The sequence below is a fragment of the Rhea pennata genome, chromosome 2 (genome assembly GCF_028389875.1).
Source record: "Rhea pennata isolate bPtePen1 chromosome 2, bPtePen1.pri, whole genome shotgun sequence".
NCBI classification, from domain to species: Eukaryota; Metazoa; Chordata; class Aves; order Rheiformes; family Rheidae; genus Rhea; species Rhea pennata.
Window position 1 is genome coordinate 160,315,020 of NC_084664.1, and position 21,504 is coordinate 160,336,523.

General features: G+C 48.8%; 1 protein-coding gene across 2 annotated transcripts in view; it reads right to left on the reverse strand.

Annotated features, from left to right (window-relative positions):
• Positions 1–18,108: 18,108 nt before the first annotated feature.
• The window catches only part of GPR20 (G protein-coupled receptor 20), a 28,494-nt gene continuing 25,098 nt past the window's right edge, over positions 18,109–21,504 (reverse strand). For both annotated transcript variants that reach the window (XM_062568438.1, XM_062568437.1), the window contains one exon: positions 18,109–19,448. In XM_062568438.1, the coding sequence (XP_062424422.1) occupies positions 18,366–19,427 (1,062 nt within the window). In that variant the 5' untranslated portion in view covers positions 19,428–19,448 and the 3' untranslated portion in view covers positions 18,109–18,365. The remainder of the gene's footprint in view (positions 19,449–21,504) is intronic.

A 21,504-nucleotide genomic window follows, 5' to 3' on the forward strand; every position in this document is an offset into this window, starting at 1 on the left:
GTACAGACTGACTCTTAGTGGGAAAGGCTATTCCATGATCACCTATGCAACAGTGTTCCAAGGCAAGAAAGCACACACCCTTCCACACAGGTGTCAGGATTGTCCAAAGACAAGCAGGGCTTGTCACAGGGCTACATCCCTTCCATAAGCTTATCTAGAGGAATGCACAGCATCCCCCAAAGATGGCTTCCAACTCTGAACAAATTTTGCTACTTTGTCATATGCCTGGCTGCTGCTGGCTTCGGGAGCAGTGCAATACACAGAGAGGCTGAATGTGTGGGGCCAAACTTCAGCTACATTATATGCGGAGGTAGATGAAAGAGACCCGCCTTCCTCACCTCTAGGACTGAGGAAAGCAGGTGGGGTGCTTGGATCAATCTTTGGGCTCTTCTATCATGGAGCCCTACTCCCTACCTAAGACTGTGATCTAAGGGGTTGTCCCCCCTCTCAGATGGGGTCTGATCCCTGCTGCCAAGGAGATGGGGGAGCTGCCACTGAAGGGAAGCTGGTCCTCCCACGGAGCGACAGCATCTGAGCCCTGTTACCAAGGGAAGGTCTGAGCCCTGCCACGAGAGATGGAGGACCTGTCACTGAGGGATGGGGGAGCTGTCACCAAGGGATAGGGTCCAAGTCCTGCCACTGAGGGGACAGACGCACCTGCTGCCGAGGGGATGGCGGTCCTGTCACCAAGGGGATGAGGCCTGAGCCTCACCAAGCGGCCTGAGGTCATCGCCAAGATGGGGACCTGCCACTGTGGGACGGGGTCTGAGTCCTGTCACTGAAAGGAAGGGAGTCCTGTCACTGAGGGAAGGGGGTCCTGTCACCGAGGGATGGGGGCTGAGCCCTGCCCTGAGAGGATGGAGGACCTGCTGCCAGGGGGATGAGGTCCTAGTCACCAAGGAGAGGGGGACCTGCCACTGAGGGGATGGAGAACCTGCCGCTAAGGAACCCGGGGGAGCTTCAGCCCTGTCCCCAAGGGCCGGTGCCGCCGCCGCTGCCGCCGCCGCCGCGACATGGCGCCGCTCGCGCTTCCCGGCAGCGCCATCTCGTGACGACGCGGCAGGGCGGGACGGGATTGGGGGGGGAGGGGGGGGGAGGAAGGGAGGGAGGGGGGCGGGGCCGCCTGCCCCTCCCCCCCCCCCCCCGTCCCCCGCGCTGTGCCTCAGCGCCAACGGCCGCGGGCGCGGCGGCGCTGCGTGGCGCGGCGCGGCGCTTCCCCCCCTCAGAGCGGGACCCTCCTCTTGCGCCCTCCGGGACCTGATGTCCCCCCGCCGCCTGCCGCCCGCTCACCCCGTCCTCCCGAAAACGGGAGCCGCTTGGGCTGGACTGGGAAGAAGGTAGCGCGGTGCGGCAGCGGCCATCCCGGGGGCTCGCCGCGGCTGTCGGGGGCCCGAGCTGAGGCCTCGCTTGTGTGGGCGTCCTGGGAAGCAGGAAGGGCGCTGGAGAAGGGCAAGAAATTCTCGCTGCGCACAGGCTGCGGTGTCCATTGCTTGAAGGTTAATTTCTGCCTCAAAGCATCATAGAATCACAGAATCAGTAAGTTTGGAAGGGACTTCTGGAGATCATCTGGTCCAACCTGCCTGCTCAAGCAGGGTCACCTACAGCATGGTAGAGTTGCATCCAGGTGGATTTTGAATGTCCCCAGAGAAGGAGACTCCACAACCTCTCTGGGCAACCTGGTCCAGGGCTCCGTCACTCTCACAGGGAAGAAATTCCCCCTCCCGTTCAGGCAGAACTTCCTGTGCTTCAATTTCTGCCCATTGCCTCTTGTCCTGTCACATGGGATAACTGAAAAGAGTTTGTCCCTGTCCCCTTGACACCCTCCCTTCAGGTACTTGTACACATTGATAAGATCCCCCCTCAGGCTTCTCTTCCCCAGGCTGAAGAGGCCCAGCTCTTGCAGCCTTTCCTCACAGGGCAGATGCTCCAGCCCTCTGATCATCTTTGTAACCCTATGCTGGACTCTCTCCAGTAGCTTCATGTGTCTCTTGTGCCGGGGAGCCCAGAACTGGACACAGTACTCTAGATGAGGCCTCCCCAGGGCTGAGTAGAGGGGGCAGGATCACCTCCCTCAACCTGCTGGCAACACTCTTCCTAATACACCCCAGGACACCATTGGCTTTCTTGGCCACAAGGGCACATTGCTGGCTCATGGTCAACTTGTCCTCCACCAGCACTCCCAGGTCCTTCTCTGCAGAGCTGCTCCCCAGCAGGTCAGCCCTCAGCTTGTACTGGTGCATGGGGTTATTTTTCCCTAGATGCAGGACCCTGCACTTGCCCTTGTTGAACCTCAGGAGGTTCCTCTCCGCCCAACTCTCCAGCCTGTCCAGGTCTCTCTGAATGGCAGCACAGCCCTCAGGTGTATCAGCCACTCCTCCCAGCTTGGTACCATCAGCAAACGTGCTGAGGAGGCACTCTGTCCCCTCATCCAGGTCATTGATGAAGAAGCTGAACAGGATGGGAGCCAGTCCTGAGCCCTGGAGGATGCCACTAGTGACAGGCCTCCAAGTAGACTCCATGCCACTGATGATGACCCTCTGAGCTCTGCCTTTCAGACAGTTCTCAATCCACCTCACCGTCCACTCGTCTAACCCACACTTCCTGAGCTTCTCCAGGAGCATGTTATGGGAGACAGTGTCAAAAGCCTTGCTGAAGTCAAGGTACACAACGTCCACTGCTCTCCCCTCATCTACCCAGCCAGTCGTTCCATCAGAGAAGGCTATCAGATTGGTTAAGCAGGATTTCCCCTTGCTGAATCCATGCTGGCTACTCCTGATCACCTTCTTCTCCTCCATATGTCTGGAGATGACATCCAGAATGAGCTGTGCCATCTGCTTTGCAGGGATGGAGGTGAGGCTGACTGGCCTGTAGATGCCTGGGCCCTCCATCTTACCCTTTTTGAAGACTGAGTAACACCAGCTTTCTTCCAGTGCACAGGCACCTCTCCAGTTCTCCAGGACCTTTCCAAGATGATGGAGAGCGGCCTGGCAACAACATCCGCCAGCTCCCTCAGTACCTGTGGGTGCATTCCATCTGGGCCCATGGATTTGTGGATGTCTAGCCTGCCCAGAAGGTCTCTAACCCTTTTCTCCTCAACCAAAGGAACGTCTTCCCTTCTCTGGACTTTCTCCCTCACGTCCAGGCTCTGGGATTCATGAGGGCTGCCCTTAGCAGTGAAGACTGAAGCAGAGGCGGCATTCAGTAATTCTCCGTATCCCTTGTCACCAGGGCCCCCGCCCCATTCAGTAGTGGGCCCACATTTTCCCGAGTCCTCCTCTTACTGTTAATGTATCTGAAGAAGCCCTTCTTGTTGTCCTTAACATCCCTTGCCAGACTCAATTCCAGCTGGGCCTTAGCCTTCCTCACAGCATCTCTACATACTCTGACTGCATTCCTATAATTCTCCCAAGTAGCCTGTCCCCTCTCCCACATTCTGTGTATTTTCCTCTTCTGTCTGAATTTGGCCAAGAGCTCCTTGCTCACCCATGCAGGTCTCCTGCCCCTTTTGCTGCACTTCTTACTCATAGGGATGCACCACTCTTGAGCTTGGAGGAAGTGATGTTTGAATATTAGCCAGGTCTCCTGGACCCCCCTTTCTTCTAGGGCCTTAACCCATGAGATTCTTCCAATTAGGTCTCTGAAGAGCCCAAAGTCCGCTCTCCTGAAGTCTACAGCTGCAGTCTTGCTTGTTGCCTTACTTCTTTCCTGCAGGATCCTGAACTCCACCATCTCGTGGTCACTGCAGCCAAGGCTGCCCCCAACCTTCACATCTCTAACCAGTCCCTCTCTGTTGGTAAGGATGAGATCCAGCAGGACACCCTTCCTCGTAGGCTCCTCCACCATTTGTGACAAGAAATTATCATCAATACATTACAGGAGCCTCCTGGACTGTTTGTGCCTTGCTGTGTAGTCCTTCCAGCAGATGTCAGGGTGGCTGAAGTTGGCTGAAGTCTCCCATAAGAACCAGGGCCTGTGATCTTGAAGCTACCTCCAGCTGTAATATAGAAGGCCTCATCAACTTTCTCTTCCTGGTCAGGTGGCCTGTAGTAGACACCCACAACAGTGTCCCCCATGTTAGCCTGCCCTTTGATCTTTACCCATAAGCTCTCAACTGCCTCTTCCTCCTCCACCCCTAGGCAGAGCTCGATGCATTCCAGTTGATCTCTCACATAAAGAGCAGCTCCACCACCTCACCTTCCTGGCCTGTCTTTCCTAAAAAACACATAGAAAAGCACAAAGTATGCATGAGATATCCCTCAAAGCTGCTTTGGGCTCTCTCGTTGAGGGAAGGACGGTCCAAACTAAGACTGGTTTTCTGAAGGTGGAACGAGGCTGTGAATCTAGTCCGGCCACCATCTGAAGAGAGGCTGGACACCTGACCTCCTGCCTGTGGCTGAGCTTCCGTGTGCCTTTCAGGAAGGCAGCCAGGCGTGAGAGTCCACGAGGCCCCTTAGAAATTCAGTGGGTGACTCCCTTCAGATATTATACATTCATCTCTTTCCTGTCTTGGGTTTCTTCTACAGCAGGCGGAAGGTTTGACTGTTCAGATGTGCTCTTGTTACAGCGCTCATCAGAAACCTTTTTCATATACGTTAGCCAAAATTCTTAACCGAGATGGCTAATGGATGGATGCAAATACAAAATGTGCTTTACTGTTAGCAGAAAACAGCGCTTATGTAGTCTTATGTGCAGGAACAAGCCCGTATTTGTACTGCAGAGTCTCTGTGGCAGAAATGTGACTTGGAAGTCACAAAATACAGGCTCTTGACAGCTGTAGGTCCAGGGACTTGAAGAAGAAACTCAAAATTTAAGATGAGGAGTTCAGGTTTCCCCTTCCTCCCAGCAAAATAGGATTTTAGTTGTAATTTTCTGTCTAGCTGGACCCTGGGAGTTCTGATGGGGATTTCAGAGACTGTTCAGCAGAGGGCAGTGGTTGGTTTGGTCACTACTTGGCCGTCTGCTTCAGACCTCCTAAACCACTGTCATGGTCTGGGAGCCTTGGAGGTACTGCCTTTCTGTCTAAAGCTCTGCTGTAAAACAGTACTGTTTGCTTAAATCTCTGCTCTGCAGGGTATCCAAAAAGGCTATAGAAAGTGACATTGCAAGCTGATCCTCTCTGCTCAGCAGTGATGGTGAATCAGTGAAATCTCTTGAAGATGGTGAATCCATGAAATCTCTTGAGGAAATTCAGCAAATCTCCCTTACTCCGTGCTAGGCTCTTTTACAGAAATAAATAAATAAAAAAATTCCAAGGAACAAATTACGATTCCTTGACCTGCTTTAAATCTGGTGATCTATTGTAGCTTTTAAAGAAGCTTGACATTTTGTTATCTGCCAGTGTTTAACTGAAATAGCCCCCCCCCACAACCAAAGCTGCTGTCTGTGTTTATAAAGCTTCCCTAAACGGTATATGTAACCGCTACTGCTCATGTGAGCAAAGAATACCATGGAGCGTCTCATCGTCAGGGCATCCTGTTCCCGTGGGAAGGGAAGAGACGCGGGAAAATGGAAAAATTCCTGCAAAACAAGGATACCAGCCACCTGGAACAAGCAGCGAGTCCTAGGTAGCCTTGGGAAAATTACTTAATCTTACAAAAATTGGTGTGGGTCTGCTCTGAGCTACTCCAGAAAGCCTGGGAAGAGAATGCGGGGGGGACAGGTCCTGTGATGGTCCCTCTGTGGCTGCTGGCATGTTGGATGCTGCTGCGGGAAAGAGGCCAAAGCCGGAGGTTCCCAGCCAGTTGCTCCATACGGAGCTGATGACAAGCAGCATGACGCCGAACTTGTTGGCTGCTCCGTACCGACGTATGTACGTACAGAGCAGCCTTGAGGTTGGCAGAGGAGTCCCCTTTTGGATCCCATCTATGTGTGTGGAGCGCTGGTCTCCCAGGTGGATTCCAGTTCACTACTGGGTGCACTGGTGTGATGTGAGTCTGGGCAGAAAGGACAGCTCAGCCCTGCCGCAGGTCTGAGCAAAACCCAACATGAAAAGGAACTGCTCCAGTTTGATCATGTTTTACACAGCCCTTTAACTTTAGTCCTTAAGCAACTTCAGTACCACCTTAGTGAATGAAGGTGCCATTTAGCGATAGGAAAGGTATCATGGTCTGGCCTTGAGTGCAATATTCAGGCTGTTCACTTGTGAGACTAGGGCTGGAAGAGAGGAGATGGGAAAACGGCTGCAACACAGATCTACAGGCAGAGCAAAGCACACAGCCAATCAGGCAGGCTGGGAGGGCTGGGAATGAAGAAGCTCAATAGTAAGATCAAGCACTTCACTAGGACCTGCTTGTCCAGCTCAACCCCTGCATCACACCGTGTGCCTGCCGTGACCCCTTGCCCATCCCCACATTGGCTGGACATATTATATATATTTTTGTATGTAGTTATCTGAATCTGATTCCTCTCTTCCAAAGCTCTGCTGGCAGGACTGATCTGTGGAGAAGAGAGGAATCAGGACTAACTAATTGTTGAGGAAAAATTAACTATATACATCCCAACTGGGAAGAACTGTGAGAGCCTGCAAAGACAGGAGATCTGAGGCACACGGGAGGCCTGTTGAAATGCCAAGGGCCAGATCCTGCTTGATGCTGTGTGTCCACTGTTCCTGCTGCAGGCAAAAGGGATGAACCACTTCCTAGGAAAAGGCCCAAGTGTAAAAAGAGCCAATAGGATATTTTCTCCTGCTTCCCAGCAGCTTTTTCTTCTCTCCGGTCGCTGGAAGGGCCTCAGGCAGGCCGTTTCCTGTGATTTTATGCACCACTAGCTGGGCAAAGAGGCTTCCCTGGAGAGCTATTAAAACATATTTAAGCCGTGAAGAATGATTGTGGTGGGGGAAAAAAATGCTGCAGACCCCCTGTGCAGAGTGCAGAGGGAGGAGGTGGTGCCGAGCAAAATAAGCTGTGGTTTTAACACATCCACCAGAAGCCCCAAGGCATGCTGCTGGATGCCAGCATACACATCTTCACTGGGAGTAGCTGCATGCCCACTTGGGCCTTTGGGGGGCGGGGGAGGAATGTGGGTGATTCAGCTACGTACCAGGAGTCCTTCGTTTTCCTAGCTAGATGCACAAATCTCTTTCAGGTCTGATGACGTAGCTTGGTTTCTTCTCCAGATCTGGGCCTGATCCTGCACAAAACCGGAAAAGGGACTGAACTTCCCCTGCTTTTTCTGCGTAGCTGTACTGAAGCTGATGAGTTGGCTCCCTTTTTGTGGTACCTGAGCATTTCTCCAGCCTTAACAGGAGACTGCAGGCAGAAGTGAGCTTTTTCTGCCCTGCTCCAAGCCAAGCATGGGCAGAATAACCCAAGAAACCTTCTGCTGCTTTATAGGCACTGGTCTTACTTGTGTCCCCTCTTTCCATCCTCATCCCTTGCTTCTTGCAGATGGAGTGAGGTTGGAAGCAAAACTTGCCTATGTGAAGAGAGAATTCAAGCTGTTTTCCCACCCCTCATCACTACTGGGAGGCAACTGCATTGGGATGGAAGACGGGGTTTCAGCTCTTCTAATGCACTGTGAAAAATCTGGATCTGGGCTCAGTTACAGCTTAGTAAACCTGGAAATAGCCTGCATGCCGTGTCTTCTTCCTGGCACATCACCCTGTTCCCCATCCATGTAACAGTGTTCCAGGTGGGCTCTCTACTTCTTCCTCTTTAGTGAGATTATACGAGGTTCTGCAATAATCCTTGTTGCACAGGCCACTCCTTCCAGGGGGGCCTCCAAACCTAGCAGGATGGCCACTGGGCAGTGGAGATACATGCCAGCCAGGGCTGTCTAGGAGGCACCTCACCCTATGGACTGCAACAGATGAAGGAGGCTTGATTAAAAGCTTGTGGTGCTTTCAGTAATGAGACAGGCTTGTACTCCTTACTGTTTTGTTTTTTTTCAGAGTGTTCAAACACTTTTTATGCTGTTTAAAATCTGTGCTCCCTGCTCCAAATTGGTTTTTATGCCTTTTTGGATTCACCAGGGTATGTAACGGAAGAGCCAATGTGAGCAGAGAAGTTGCAAGGAAATTGTTGAAATAAGTGAGTGAGAGACAGCTGTGACTGGGACGGGTCCTTGCTGCTGGTCCTCAGCACACTCTGGCCCATCTGGAGAGGTATGCGGCCTTCCTGGCGGAGAGATTGGCACTGGGACCTGTAGGGCTGTGTAGAAAAGATCTAGATGAGAAGCAAAACAGAGAGACTGTCACCTCATTTAGCTGATCCCTTGCTTGGTAGCATGGATACTCACTATGAGAGTGTTTTTCCAACTTTGGTGTCCTCAGTAAAGACAAGTTGTCCTGGACATGCCAGTGGCAAGAGCGGGCCATGCTGCAGTTGGAAGGGGACCTGAGGGACCCTGTGTGCCTGGGGATTTCTACTTCTTTCATGTCCCAAAGGAATACACTGTATTTCCTCCTCCTTCAGCATGCTTCTGGCTCTGGCTGTTTTCCATCCTTATGGATAATCCCATGCAACCTCCGTGCAACCAGCACAGCATGTGATGGTATCCCACGCTAGCCGACACTGTACTTTGTCTTACAGTAGCCTTTGGATGACCCTCTGATGCAGTGTAGATAAATGCATGACATCCTGCCCTAGGGACTGCATGCTAAGACTGTGCCTCAGTTTCTCTCTGGCTTTCAGCCCACATCTCCCTGCCATATCCATGGTCTCCTAGTCTCCCTATCTCTTTGGGGTTTGCACCCTCACAGCATGGTTCTTCGAGCCCTCTCCCCAGCCACACTAAGGCATTTTATTCCGCTCTTGAACACACATGTGGCTACACTGTTCCTTTTAGATTTACAGTGCGTTTGTTTTCACTGCTTCTGAGGGACTGTGGCTTTGGATGTTCAGGTGCTTTGGGGTTTGCTGAGGCTCCAGGACAGGGGACCCAGGAGAGCTTTCTCTCATGAGGGTGCCATCACTGAAGCTGGAGGCAGGGAGCGCTTCCAGGAATAGCCGAGGACAGACCCAAAACCTTCCACTGAAATCCTCCCTGGCTGTCAGTGGGTGCTGGATCAGAATGTGAGTGATGTCTGATTTTTATCATGTAGCAGGAATTTGCCTCATGAGGCCGGTGTGTTCAACAGCCCACAGGCTCCTACTCCGTGACACAGATGAGATGAGTTCTCTGCCTGGAGCTGTCTCTGCTGGGCTGTGTGCCCTGTTTTTCCAACACGTGATTGTAAGAGTAAACATGCTCTGCGTTGCCACCCACGTGGCCCTGTGCACCTACACCTCTGTGCAGGTGTCCTGCCCCACTCACCCTTCAGGCTCTCCTCCTGCTCCCTCATGGTTCAGTGTTGCTGACAAATGGCTCTCCGGTATACTCTTTGGCAGAACCAGTTGATTTTTCTTGCCCTCAGGAGGTTGCAGGACAAACAGCTGCTCTATTGATCGTAAACACAGAATTGCAAATGGCACGTCCCCATCCTCTATCCTGGCAGCAGCTGCTGCTGGATTTCACCACCGCAGCTGGAGAGACAGTGTGCAATGAACAGCCCCCCACAGTCCTCGTGGGCTTAGAAGAGCTAAATGCGTGGCTGCCAAATGCTGCAGAGCATGTGAGTCTTGCAAAGCAGGACCAGCCAGCCGGCGCTGGGGCTGAAAGGGAACTGCAGGTGTCCGGGATGCATGTTGGTACTGGCAAACATGGAGCTCTTAGTGGTGGGTAGAGAGGCACCATGCTCTCATAAGGACCTCCTTGAGGGTCAGTTGTGTCCCGCTGTCCATCTGCATCACCTCCCTATCTCCCCCAGTGTAAAGAAAGAGTTTAACCTCAATTAAATCAACTGATGGAATAACATCTCCCCTGCTCCTGCAAAGTAGATAGGTAGGGACCAGCTTCCACCTCCAGCAGATAAGGGCTAGAATGGCAAGGCACGAACATGCTTTTTTATACAGCAAAGTATTCCCTGCAGGAGAGGAGCAGACCTTGGTGTGTAGTCATAGAGCTACCTGGAAAGGACAGATATGGGTGATAATCTGCCCAGAGCTGGCTGAGGGGGCTCCAGGTGCATTGAGCAGAGAGGTGAATGCTGGGGACATTAATGGCAAAAATTGGAGAAGGGAAGCAGTATTGCCTCTGAATCCTGCTTGAGAGAGGGCAGCGCCTTTCTCTGATGTCTCTACCTGGAAAAGAAAGCTGAAATGGCTGCAGAGAGCTCAGAAAATAGCCACTAGAAAGCCTGAGCGTGGTAATCTGCCTCACAGGAAGAGACAGAGTCATTTAATTTTTCAGAGTGCAGGGGTTGAGTGTAGTTTACAAATACCTTTGCTGGGAGAAAGAAATCTGGCGTTGGGGTGTGTAGTAATCTGTTAGACAAAGACAGGGCAAATCTCTCCGGCTTGGAGAGCAAAGAAAGCACTTTATCTTTTCTAAACCTCAAAGAGACATTGGAGTGACTTCTCTAGGCAAAACTGGAAGCTTTTCTGTAAAAGGGGCTCCAATTTAATGCCAGGATTACTGGATGAAGTTATTTTGTCTCCATTACGCATGCAGTAACATTAGAAAGAAGTTCTGCAGGCTTCCAAGTCCTGCCAGCCTTGGGATGCAGTAGGGTCTTTGTGCCTGGTTTTGATGTTTTATGGGTTAATACACTACAGCGGCTTGCTGAAATCTGCAGGCCAGGTGAGGCATAAGCAGTAGCAGAACTGTTAGGATTGTATAGATAAAACATCCAATAGTTTGCTTTAATTATGACAATACCAATTTGTTTGCTTTATGCAGTGTTTGTCAGAAGATGAAGCATGGTTACCAAAATTATCATGTAGACTACTCTGTATATAATAGCAGGCCAAGGGGTTAGAAGAGGAAGGATTTCCGGGTTGGGTAGGAGGCACAAAGTAAAGCTACCAGATAAACAAGCCATAACTTCTGTCAAGAACCTATCAGCAGATTCCCACCACATGTGCTGCAAATGGGCAGCTGTGCAGAGAAATCCATTTGAATTGGCGTCTTGTGCACTGCAGTATTTTCCAGGCCATGCTAGCAGGATGGCATTTCCAACTCTAAATAATATCAATCAAGAATCCAGGCCCTGAGAAGCTTGGATTCAGGGTAGTCTGTGAGGAAAAAACTGCAAGGAACTGGATACACTGCTTTCATCTAGGCGCCTGTCTAGTGAGATTCACAAATTAATTTCTAGGGGTCCTTCTCTTGTTGAAGAGATGCTGTGTCTGCAGGATCAAAGGAAGGATGAGCTAACAGCTGGGCTCAGGCCCAGGGTACTGATGCCGTTCTCTGATGCCGTTCTCTATTCTGACATGGACTTTGCCTGTGCAAGTCCCTTTCACCAACCTGCAGGAATCTGCCCCTTAAGCTATGTAGTGACAAACAGGCATTTCTAGGCCTCTTTTAGATACATGCCTTCGGAGGAGGTGGAAGTAAGGCTACTCTGAATGTAATCTAGGGGTATTGTTTTGTTGCTAGGTGTGTAAACATTGCAGAGGAAATTTTGTTGAGTTGCTTTAAGGTGATGTCAGAAAGGTCCCATGCATGTCCACTAAGGGGACACAGAGGGGCTGAGGGGTCTGTGGCAAGGGAGAGGGGAAAGGTCTTCAGGATCCGGGATCCTGGAGTGAGGCAGAGGTGCAGAATAGCCAACCCTCAGCTATACCTAATCTGGGGCTGGAAATGCCGGCTGCTACTTCTGTTTGGTTGTTCCTACTGAAAACAGTGAAGATTACATGGTTGGAGAAAGATGTGTTTGAATCAGACCTATTGATTGACTTTTTGACAAAATCAGGCCTATTCTGGCAGATCTAGGCAGTCTTGGAGCACTGGACATCTCTACACGTCAGAGTCAGCCAGCACTCCAGTATACAATCCATGACTGATAAGGGAACCAAACTCTGGATTACATTTGCCCACCGAGGCATGGCACTGCAGCCTGTTGTGACCTCCACCCACTTTTGATGAACTGCTTTAGATCAGCTCTTCAGAAAGCTCTCCTGAAATGACCCTTTGCCTCCTGTAAGAGGTCTGCGCATTGTAGGACATCCACTCAGTCTTAGTTTGTAGTCAAGAGCTCAAGGAAAGCCAGATTTTCACATCCCTTTCAGTCCTTTTACAGCAGCTGCAAGTCAGATGTGTTACCTGAGAAAATTGGACTGAGCGAGTGATGCGCCTGTAAGGAGGCAAGTAAAGGGATTTCTTTGTCCAGCTCAAACTGAGTCAAAGGGACATAGCACAATGTGGAATGATGTGGAAAATGCTTCTCCGTATTATCCCTTTGTTTCATCTCTCCTTGAGGTCTTAAATATGTTCCATTTTTTTTTTGCTGGGCTGTTGACAGTATGGCCTTATATTGTCAAGACAGTGAAGAAAGCAGAACAGCAAAGGCTGCCAGTTGTTTAATTTCTCACTATTAATGGAGCTTAATCTAAACAGCAATGGCAAATATTTATCATTGCATTTCTGTAGCCTCATGTTGATGGGTATGATGGACAGCACTCTGCCCTTGGCAGTATCACTGGGTTTATTATGGCAAATTCAAAAAGGGGAGTGGAGCTGGGAGAGGGCTACTTACCTTCTGGATGTGATTGCAGGAACTCCGCTCTGTGAGTTTTTGTTGAGACTGCAATAAGGTGAATAAAGATGTTCTACATGTAACCTTGGCTTAATTTCATCTGAGGGGCTCGCTCTTGGAAGTATGGGCAGCTGGAGAGGAGAACATTAGACCCATGTTGGGCTGTGGGCTGTACACGTGGTCCTGAGGGAAGAGCCACATCACTCTTGTGATAAAAATCAAACCATACCTAAATTAATCTAAGCTGGGATGCTACAGTCAAGCACGTATCCTGAAGGACAGTTTCATGAATTAAAAGCCTTGATATCCTGCCAGCGCTGGCAGATTATAAAAAGATTTAGGGAATCTCATGTCCCTGCCAGGGAAGTTTTGGTCATTTTTAGTGTCTGCTGGGTATACGGGAGGGAGTGAGCCAGGCCTGAGCAGCTCACAGCCTGCAGGTTCCATGTGTCCTGCAAAGCCAGTTCTTTACCTATGGAATTGTGTGCCATAAAGACTCAGAGGGTCTAACCCCTGGTTTTCAGTTTGGTATAGGACTTGCATGGATGATTATATGGACAGCCTGCAGTCAGCAGAGGAAGACAGCAGTCTGCACAACTAAGAGAAGAGCTGACACACTCCCTGTGGTGGACAGAAAGCAGGATTGCAGGACTGGGGATTTCTTTTCAGAAGAGGGCTGGAGACCTGGGGATGTACAGGGACAGGGTCTTACAGCAAAGATGGGAGAAGGGTGAATATTGCAGGGGATGTTCCCTCCTGGATCCACATCCAACCCCAATAGCCAAACAGAACCCACCTCCAAGCACTGAGATACTACAGCTCATAACTCTGATCATTTCCCATGCTTGAGTTCATTCTGCAGTCTCCCAGTCTGCCTTTGCCTGGGATGCCTATGCAAGGCATGGGATGTGTGCTATGCTGTGACATTTCAGGTGGCACCATCTAGCATAAAAGCTACTCATCACCTCCTGTGATGACCCTGCTCATCAACATACAAAATGGATACTAATACAAACCTGTGAGTGCACACACAACATGCAGACAACAGTAGACCCCCACTCATACTCTCAGCACAGCCTTCCTGAGAGCTCAGAGGATAAAGGCCCTCTCCTTCCTTTCCAGCACACAGGAGACATTCCCCTCCTTTCTGCCAAGACCACAACAGTTCCCACAGCTGTGAGGAGATCACTTTTGTCCCTTTTCTGGGCCCCACCTTGGGAAGGGGATACAGCGCTCTATTTTTTCTTCCTAAAATGGGAGTCTTCCAGCTATGATCCAAGCACTGTAATCCTCCCAAGAACTCCTGTTTTGGGACTAACAATGCCCAGATGGGGAAAAGCAAGCCAAGTCCTCCCTAGTATTCCTGTGTCATCCTTTGCTAGATATCAGCTCCCTGTGTTCCCTGGCTGCTTTCCCCTTTATTAGCTTCATCGTCCTTGTCCTCACCAGCCCTCCCCTCCATTGAGCTTCACTTGTTTAACCCGTTGGTTCCCCCTCCTTTCCTTCCTCTCTTTCTGCTTTGTCTGGGGCTTTGGTCCCTTTGCAACATTTTCCTCATCTTCTCCTGCCCTGAGGCAGCCTTGTCCTGTCCTCCCAATTCCTTCCCCAGACCTACTCCTACCCTTATACCTGGGAGGAGACAGCTGGCAGGTACAGAAGAGGCAGGGAGGCATGCCAGTATTTCTTTGGTGCTAACACACCTGGCCTGTGCTGATAGCCAAAACAGAGGAAATTCCACCTTCCCCTTGCATCCTACATGGGCCTTTCTGCAGATCAGACCCACACCTGCTACTGGTACTGGTTTGTTAACACATGGTACACAGGGTTGCATCCAGGTGGATTTTGAATGTCTCCAGACAAGGAGACTCCACAACCTCTCTGGGAAAGTTGTTCCAGAGCTCTGTCACTCTTGCAGTGAAGAAGTTCTTCCTCATATTCAGGTGGAACTTCCTGTCGTTTGGTTTGTGCCTCTTACCTCTTGTCCTGTCACATGGCACCACTGAAAAGAGTTTGTCCCTATCCCGTTGACACCCTCCCTTCAGATACTTACAGACATTGATAAGATCTCTCCTCAGTCTTCTCTTTCCCAGGCTGAAGAGGCCCAGCTCGTGCAGCTGTTCCTCATAGGGCAGATGCTCCAGCCCTCTGATCATCTTTGTGGCCCTACGCTGGAGACTCTCCAGTAGCTCCATGTCTCTCTTGTAGTGGGGAGCCCAGAACTAGACAGCGGCAAGATCACCTCCCTCGACCTGCTGGCAACACTCTGCCTAAGGCACCCCAGAATGCCACTGGCCTTCTTGGCCACAAGGGCACACTGCTGGCCCATGGTCAACTTGTCATCCACCAGGACTCTCAGTTCCTTTCCTGCAGAGCTGCTTTTCAGCAAGTCAGCCCCCAGCCTGTGCTGGTGCATGGAGTTATTCCTCCCTGTGTGCAGGACCCTTCACTTTCCCTTGTTGAACCTCAGGAGGTTCCTCTCCGCCCAACTCTCCAGCCTGTCCAGGTCTCTCTGAATGGCAGCACAGCCCTCAGGTGTGTCAGCCACTCCTCCCAACATCAGCAAACGTGCTGAGGAGGCACTCTTTACCTTTGTCCAGGTCACTGATGAATAAGTTGAACAGGACTGGTTTCAGTATTGAACCCTGGAGAACTCCATTAGCTACAGGCCTCTAACTAGACTAAAGCCAGGTGTGGAATCAGGGGCCCTGTTCTGGCACAAAACTGAAGATTTTTGGTTTTGCTGGACACAGCTAAGTTTGTAGTGTAGCTGAGGCTTGGCTATTCTGCACCTTTGCCTTGCTCCAGGTTCTGAACTGAAATGCACACTGTAATGGGAAATGCCTTGCAAAGACAGAGCTGTTTTGAAGCACAAGTTTGCCAAAGGCAACGCAGGTGAGACATACAGCAGTGAAAAAGGCTAAACTTTATTTCTGGACTCCCATCCACTGGCATGCAGCAGGTAGCCAAAAGATTATATATCAGTGTCTCGTGACTCTGGCAGCTGATCTTGTGGTTACTAGAGATCTCCTGTCAAAACAATGGCTGAGATCCCAAGAAATACATGTGAGATTTTGCACGGTATTTTTTGTTAGCCCCTGGGCAGCTGGTAGAATAGGATATTTCTAATTCTCTTGATAGGATTTTGATGCACAAGAGAAGCACAGTACATCAAAGAGGAATGAATGCTGTAATTCCCTTGAAAGATCGGGGCTTTTTACAGAGCTCTTTATTGCTGTTAAGCTCTTTAGGGAATGCTGTATTCTGTCTACCATGGACTTGGCCGTGAGAGTAAGATATGCGACGCCCATCTATCCCTATTACTATTTCAGTCTTTGGCTAATGAACCAGATCCTCAAAGGCTGTTAAGTAAGTAAGTGCCTGATTTCATTTGAAATCACTAGGAGTTTGGCATTTAAATCTTTAAATGCCCCACATAAAAGCCTGTCCTGCAAAAGCTGATGTGCAGAGCTCTTTCTGGTTTTATGGCAGAGACTACAAGCAGAAGGCTAGGAGGTGCAAGCCTTGTAGCTGGGTTAGCAGAAATAGGCATGCAGAGAAACAGAGAGATTAAACTGTGCCAAAAGGAGCAAAGCCAGGGCCTGCCTACTGGGAGCAATGCCTCCCTGCTCCGCAGTCTTTGCGTGCATTTAATGGTATATGGAGTTTTCAGGTTGCCTGTGGAGACTTTCCTGCTGTTTCTTGTGCGGCTTTGGTTGTGCTGGTCTCATCAGAGAAAGGGCAGATGAGGGAAGGAATAGGACTATTGCAATCTCATCAGTGATCACTGCAAGGCAGAAGATACTTTGAACAACAGATGTATGGAGCAGGTAAGGGACAGAAACACAACCCAAGTCTCCAGAAATGTGGAAGAGAACTGAGGGAAGCTTTGGCAGCAGTAGGAACTGGCCAGTGGCAGGTGTCCACCAAAACTGTGCCATTTGGTTGCTGCTGCTGACAGTTGAGTGTTTGTTCTGATTTTCAACAGCATGCCCATTAATATGAGCAGAAATGGCTGACCTTGAATAAGTCAGATAAGTAGCAACTGCTGCATCCTGAGAAAAAAAAGAGATGTGTAAATAACATGGACTAACCAGACAATGTAAAAGATCACTGAAAAATAGGTTGGTTGATGACTGCTTTACTCTCTTGCCATTTTTTTGGAGCCTAGGATCTCTGGATAAGGTAATAGACATTACCAAGTAAAGAGAATTGTCCAGTCTCAGCTGGGCTTTATGGGAAGTGAATAATACACAATTCAGACTATTACAAGATAAGTCTTACAGCAGAATGAGAGAGCTTCAACTAAGAGCCCATTTAGGGACTTAAAAATCTAAGTAAAAAAATCACAGAGATTTTAAACTGGCCTCAAATGAACAACTGCACTGAGAAAGCTATTAAGGCATTGCTGTATAAGGCAAAATATAGTTTATGGCAAAAGAAAGGGAGGTGTGAAACTTTAGCTCATTGGAATAAAGAAGCTGAAATAAGCTATGCACTTAGCTTGCATATTTGCTCCTGTTCCTCTGAGATAGTTTTGGCAAAACACAGTACTGCTAACAGCTCTGTGCTGGGAAGCCCGTTTTCATTACAAACGGCTTCTCTGGCGTGGTAATGACTGTGAGCCTGCTGTGGGTTGGTGGGCATGAGCTTCTGTGGGTTGCGGGGAAGTGCAGAGCTCTGATGCATAACAGATTGTCTCCGAGTCAGGGGCTGGTGGAAAATGGTGGCAGAAATGTGAAGTGGTTAAGCTGGCTGAGAAGTCAGAGCCTAATATGTGGTACAGTGTAGGCTTAAATATTTAACCATCATTCTGGAGAGAATTTGCCCAGCATCTTTAACCTCATGTAACTTTAAAATATGTGTCTTAAATCATCCAAGAGACTTTATACTGGGCTGAATTTTGACCTAGATGCTTGAGATGGATTCTTTTCTTTCCTTTGAAGCATCAATATTTAAGCAAGTGAGGGGGTGTATTGATTGTGGGAATTAGAATGGCGAGCCCTAATTTCACAGTGTGCCAGGAAGGGAACTTAAGCAAGGGTAGTATAGCCTCACAGTCTGGTTCTGCTTTTCATCTTGGATACTTTTCAAGAAGAGAGTGCAAGTAGAGAACAACAGAGTTTGCTGGAAAGCATGTTCATTTTCACAGTTTTTTTATATTTTTGTCTACAGTTTAGGGGATTTAGTGACTGGAATGAAGGTGGAACATATCCTTAAGCTCTCCTCAAGCCTGGACAGTATACAGGAAAACATACACCCATGTGTATTTTTTCCGTATAGCTGAAGTAGTGAGAGGAGACATTGCTGCTTAAATTATCTTCTCTTCCCTGAGAAAGTTTGGAAACAACTGCATAGCTGCAGGTGATAAGCAGGTTAGAGTATTTTCTGTCCCACTCTGCTGGCATTAAAATCTTTGTAGAGGAAAGCTCTGGAAACATCTCTGTTATTCTTTACTCTTAAGCACATGCCCAAGGTCTGACAGCTTTTATAGAAAACAAAGGGATTTACTGCTTTCTAAGTCATCCTAGGCGTGTTGCATTACTATGTCAAACAGGAAAAGAAAACCATGGTAAGGACTTTGTTGCTAGCAAAATGTCTGTATTAAAATACAAAGAAAACATTCCTATTGGGAACAGTAATTAATAGACTCTCTTTTGTATTGGTACTAACAGCACTGCAAGTTCTTCTTTCCAAACAGACCATAATGTTCTTACAGAATAAATTTCATCACTGTCATTCTGAACTTTAGCCTAAAAACAAGGAGGTCAAAGACGATAGTACCGTGCATCCTAGCAATATTCCAGCATCGTTATACTGGCTTACTGCACCATGTCCCATCAGAAGTGGGTTAGATCTGGGCACTGCTTGCTGTTGGCAAGCTCAGAGGGCTTCCTATTGTGTTTGAGAAGGCAATGATTGCATTGGAGCCCTTGGTGTTCTTGTTCATACCCAGAATGTCCACACTGGTTTGTTCTGGCTCGGTTTTCCTGAAGATGTTTTTCATGGTAGACTGAAAGTTATTGGTGACAAAGCAGTAGACAATGGGGTCCATGCAGCTGTTGAGGCTACTCAGAGTCACTGTCACATGGTAGACAATGAGGCTGACATCATGGGGCATATCTTGGTTGATGGAGATTGCTACCTGTCGCACGTGGAAGGGAGTGAAGCAGATCATAAAGATGATGAGGACAGTGATTAGGAGTTGCACAGCCCTCATTCTCCTCTCCCGACTCTGGTGCATGAGGCTGGGCTTGGACAGAGCACACATAATCCTGGTGGTGAAGAAGATGATTATGATGAGAGGGAAGAAGTACTCACAGACCATCAGGGCCAGGATCTTGGAGAGGCAGCAGTGGGCAAACTGTATTGCCATGCTCAGAATGGAGAAAGTCACCACCGTTGCAAAGATCCAAATAAACACACAGATCCCCTTGGCACAGGTGGGGTTCCTCCATTTACGTGAGGCCTCCGCCTGTACGATTGCAAGATAGCGATCAACACAGATGCATGTCAAGAAGAGGATGCTGCAGTACATGTTGACAAAGTAGCCAAAGATATGAACCAAGGAACAGTTCAGGCAGTCTCCTGCACTGTAGAACATGATGAGCCGCACAGGCAAGGAGAAGCCCACCAAGAGATCCGTAACAATCAAGTTGATGGTATAGATAACGGAGGTGGTTTTTGTCTTGGTACGGAAGCAGAAGACATACAGTGCCAGGCTGTTTAGCACAACCCCCACCAGGAAAATGATGGCATTGACCACCATCAGGGCAATCCACAGGTTGTAAAATTCACTGTACAGTTCTTTGTCAGGGTGGATGAACTTGGAGAACAACTGGAGGCTGGAGTTGGGTCCCTGTGTAGAGTTGATAGGGTCAGTGACTGACATTTGGGTGGAGGAGGTTGGCATGGTCACTAATTTCCCAGAGATCTGGAAGAGAAGAAACAGAGAGACATTGAAGGGTATGTCAGCATTCTTTTAGGGCTCAAAACATTGTCCCCTAGGGACATTTTAATCAGTGTATTTGCAAATCCTCAGTGACAGTGTATATTGCTGTAGTTTCTAGCATTTCACCTGTCAAAATATAAAGCGGCAGGCTGAGATTACCAATATTTGCCTAAAAAATATCTATTTTTATAGCTACTGTCTTTCAGTGAGTGTTTCAGAGCAGATGCACAATCCCCACCTCAAATTGCTCTTCCCGTTCCCTGGCACAAGTATTTTTAAGGACAGAGCAATAACAGAGAAGTGAACTGTGCTGAAGGGAGCAGAAAGGAGAAGGGACTGGGGTGGTAGGATGAAGAAGTGTGAGTCATACTTGGTCACACAGCCCAGTGGCAAATGACCCAGGGAAGTAAATGGGGTTGCTGAGGGCAAGCAAGGTGCGTTGCTGCTCATGGAGGGCACTGCACATTTCCTGTCATGACAGGGAGAGTTGGACTCCAGTGAGGCTCCTAACAAGTTTTGTTTTCTGAACATGGCACTTGCTCTTTGACTACTTCTTTCATCAGAGCAGCCTCTTCCTAGCTGGATGCTCCCTCTGTCCTGCCATGGGAGCAGGGTGGTGCTGGCAGCCAGAAGATATTTGGCTGACCTAATGGCACAACTCTAACCCCATCATGTGACTCCTAAAATATCACATCCATTTCCCTAGCCAAGTGATGGCATGAGAGTCATGTGTAGCAGCGTTTCCAGCAACTGTGAGACTTGCCTAAAGGCAACTGATGGCTGAATTTTCCAGGGAAGCATGAGCAGGTTGTGTGGCATCTTCTAGAGATTTGCGCTCCTAGGAACAGCAGCCGGGAGATTTCAAACCAAGGATGTCAGCTGCTACTCCTGCCAGAGTTTGACAGTTTAACTTGCAAATCATTCCTGACTTATACACTATTTTAAACTGATTTGTATATTAAAAAGATAAAAAAGAGCCCAATATATACAGAGACTTGGCTGGTTTCAATAAAAATAAATGGTTGAAAAATGTCTGGAATATCTCAAAGTGGCTGAGCAGGACTGTGAGGTTAAAAAAATCAGCTTGAATCAGCAGAGAATGATGCTGAAAGACTTGAGTTATGAAGGTTTGAAATCCCTGCTACCAAAGAGCCAAGTAGGAAGGTTTAGGAGACAACTAGCTGCAAGAACATCTCACAGTGCTCACAGAAAACTCGGTGTGCCTGGGTTGCATGTCTGAATGGGGAATGTTGAATTGCTAAGCGGGTCTGGATATTCAGCTTGCCTGTGTCCTTTGGCAGAGAGCTGACTCTCTGCCTGGAGTAGTCCTCTTTGCTGTTTCTGGGCACAGTGAGGATGGTGTCCCATTGGCTGTGAGATGCTTCAAGTTGTTAGTAGCAGAGGAGGAGGCTACCTGGGCCAGAAGTTATCCAGTGGCTCTGTAAGAGTTTCTGCTGGCCAAAATCAAATGTTTTGTGGGGACTGTCCTAACTAGGTCCAGAGAGGGTCACAGCTGATTTTGGCCTGCCTGATGAGTTCCAAAGCTCACCTTTCTTGCCCAGCTCCACCAGAAACCTTAGTGAGCTAATGATATGCAAATTTCTGCTAGCCATAACACTCAAGCTCTTGGATGGCTCCACATCTCTTGACAGAAGTAGAAGGTTTCCAGCTCTTTAGGATAAAAAGTTGGGGAACTGAGATTTAGGAGAAGAGATTTTCAAGTCCCTGAGCCAATGGATCTTCAATAGCCCCAGCCTCTACAGTTTGTATCTTCAGAACAGACAGCTTGGGATTGTCAAAATATTTTTGTTTCCAAATTTGAGCAAGATCAAATGCTAACAGAACTGTATCTTCAATTACTATGAGATTTTAAAACCTGAAAAATGCTGGCCAAAGGTGGCCTTTGTCTTGGTTTAGAGTTACAGTAGTAACCCAGGGAAAGAAAGACTTTTATAAGCGCAGTCACAGACTATTGATGGAGCATGTCTTAGAAATGCCAGCAGAAAGTGATTTTTCATTTTCTTTCTTTTCTTTTTTT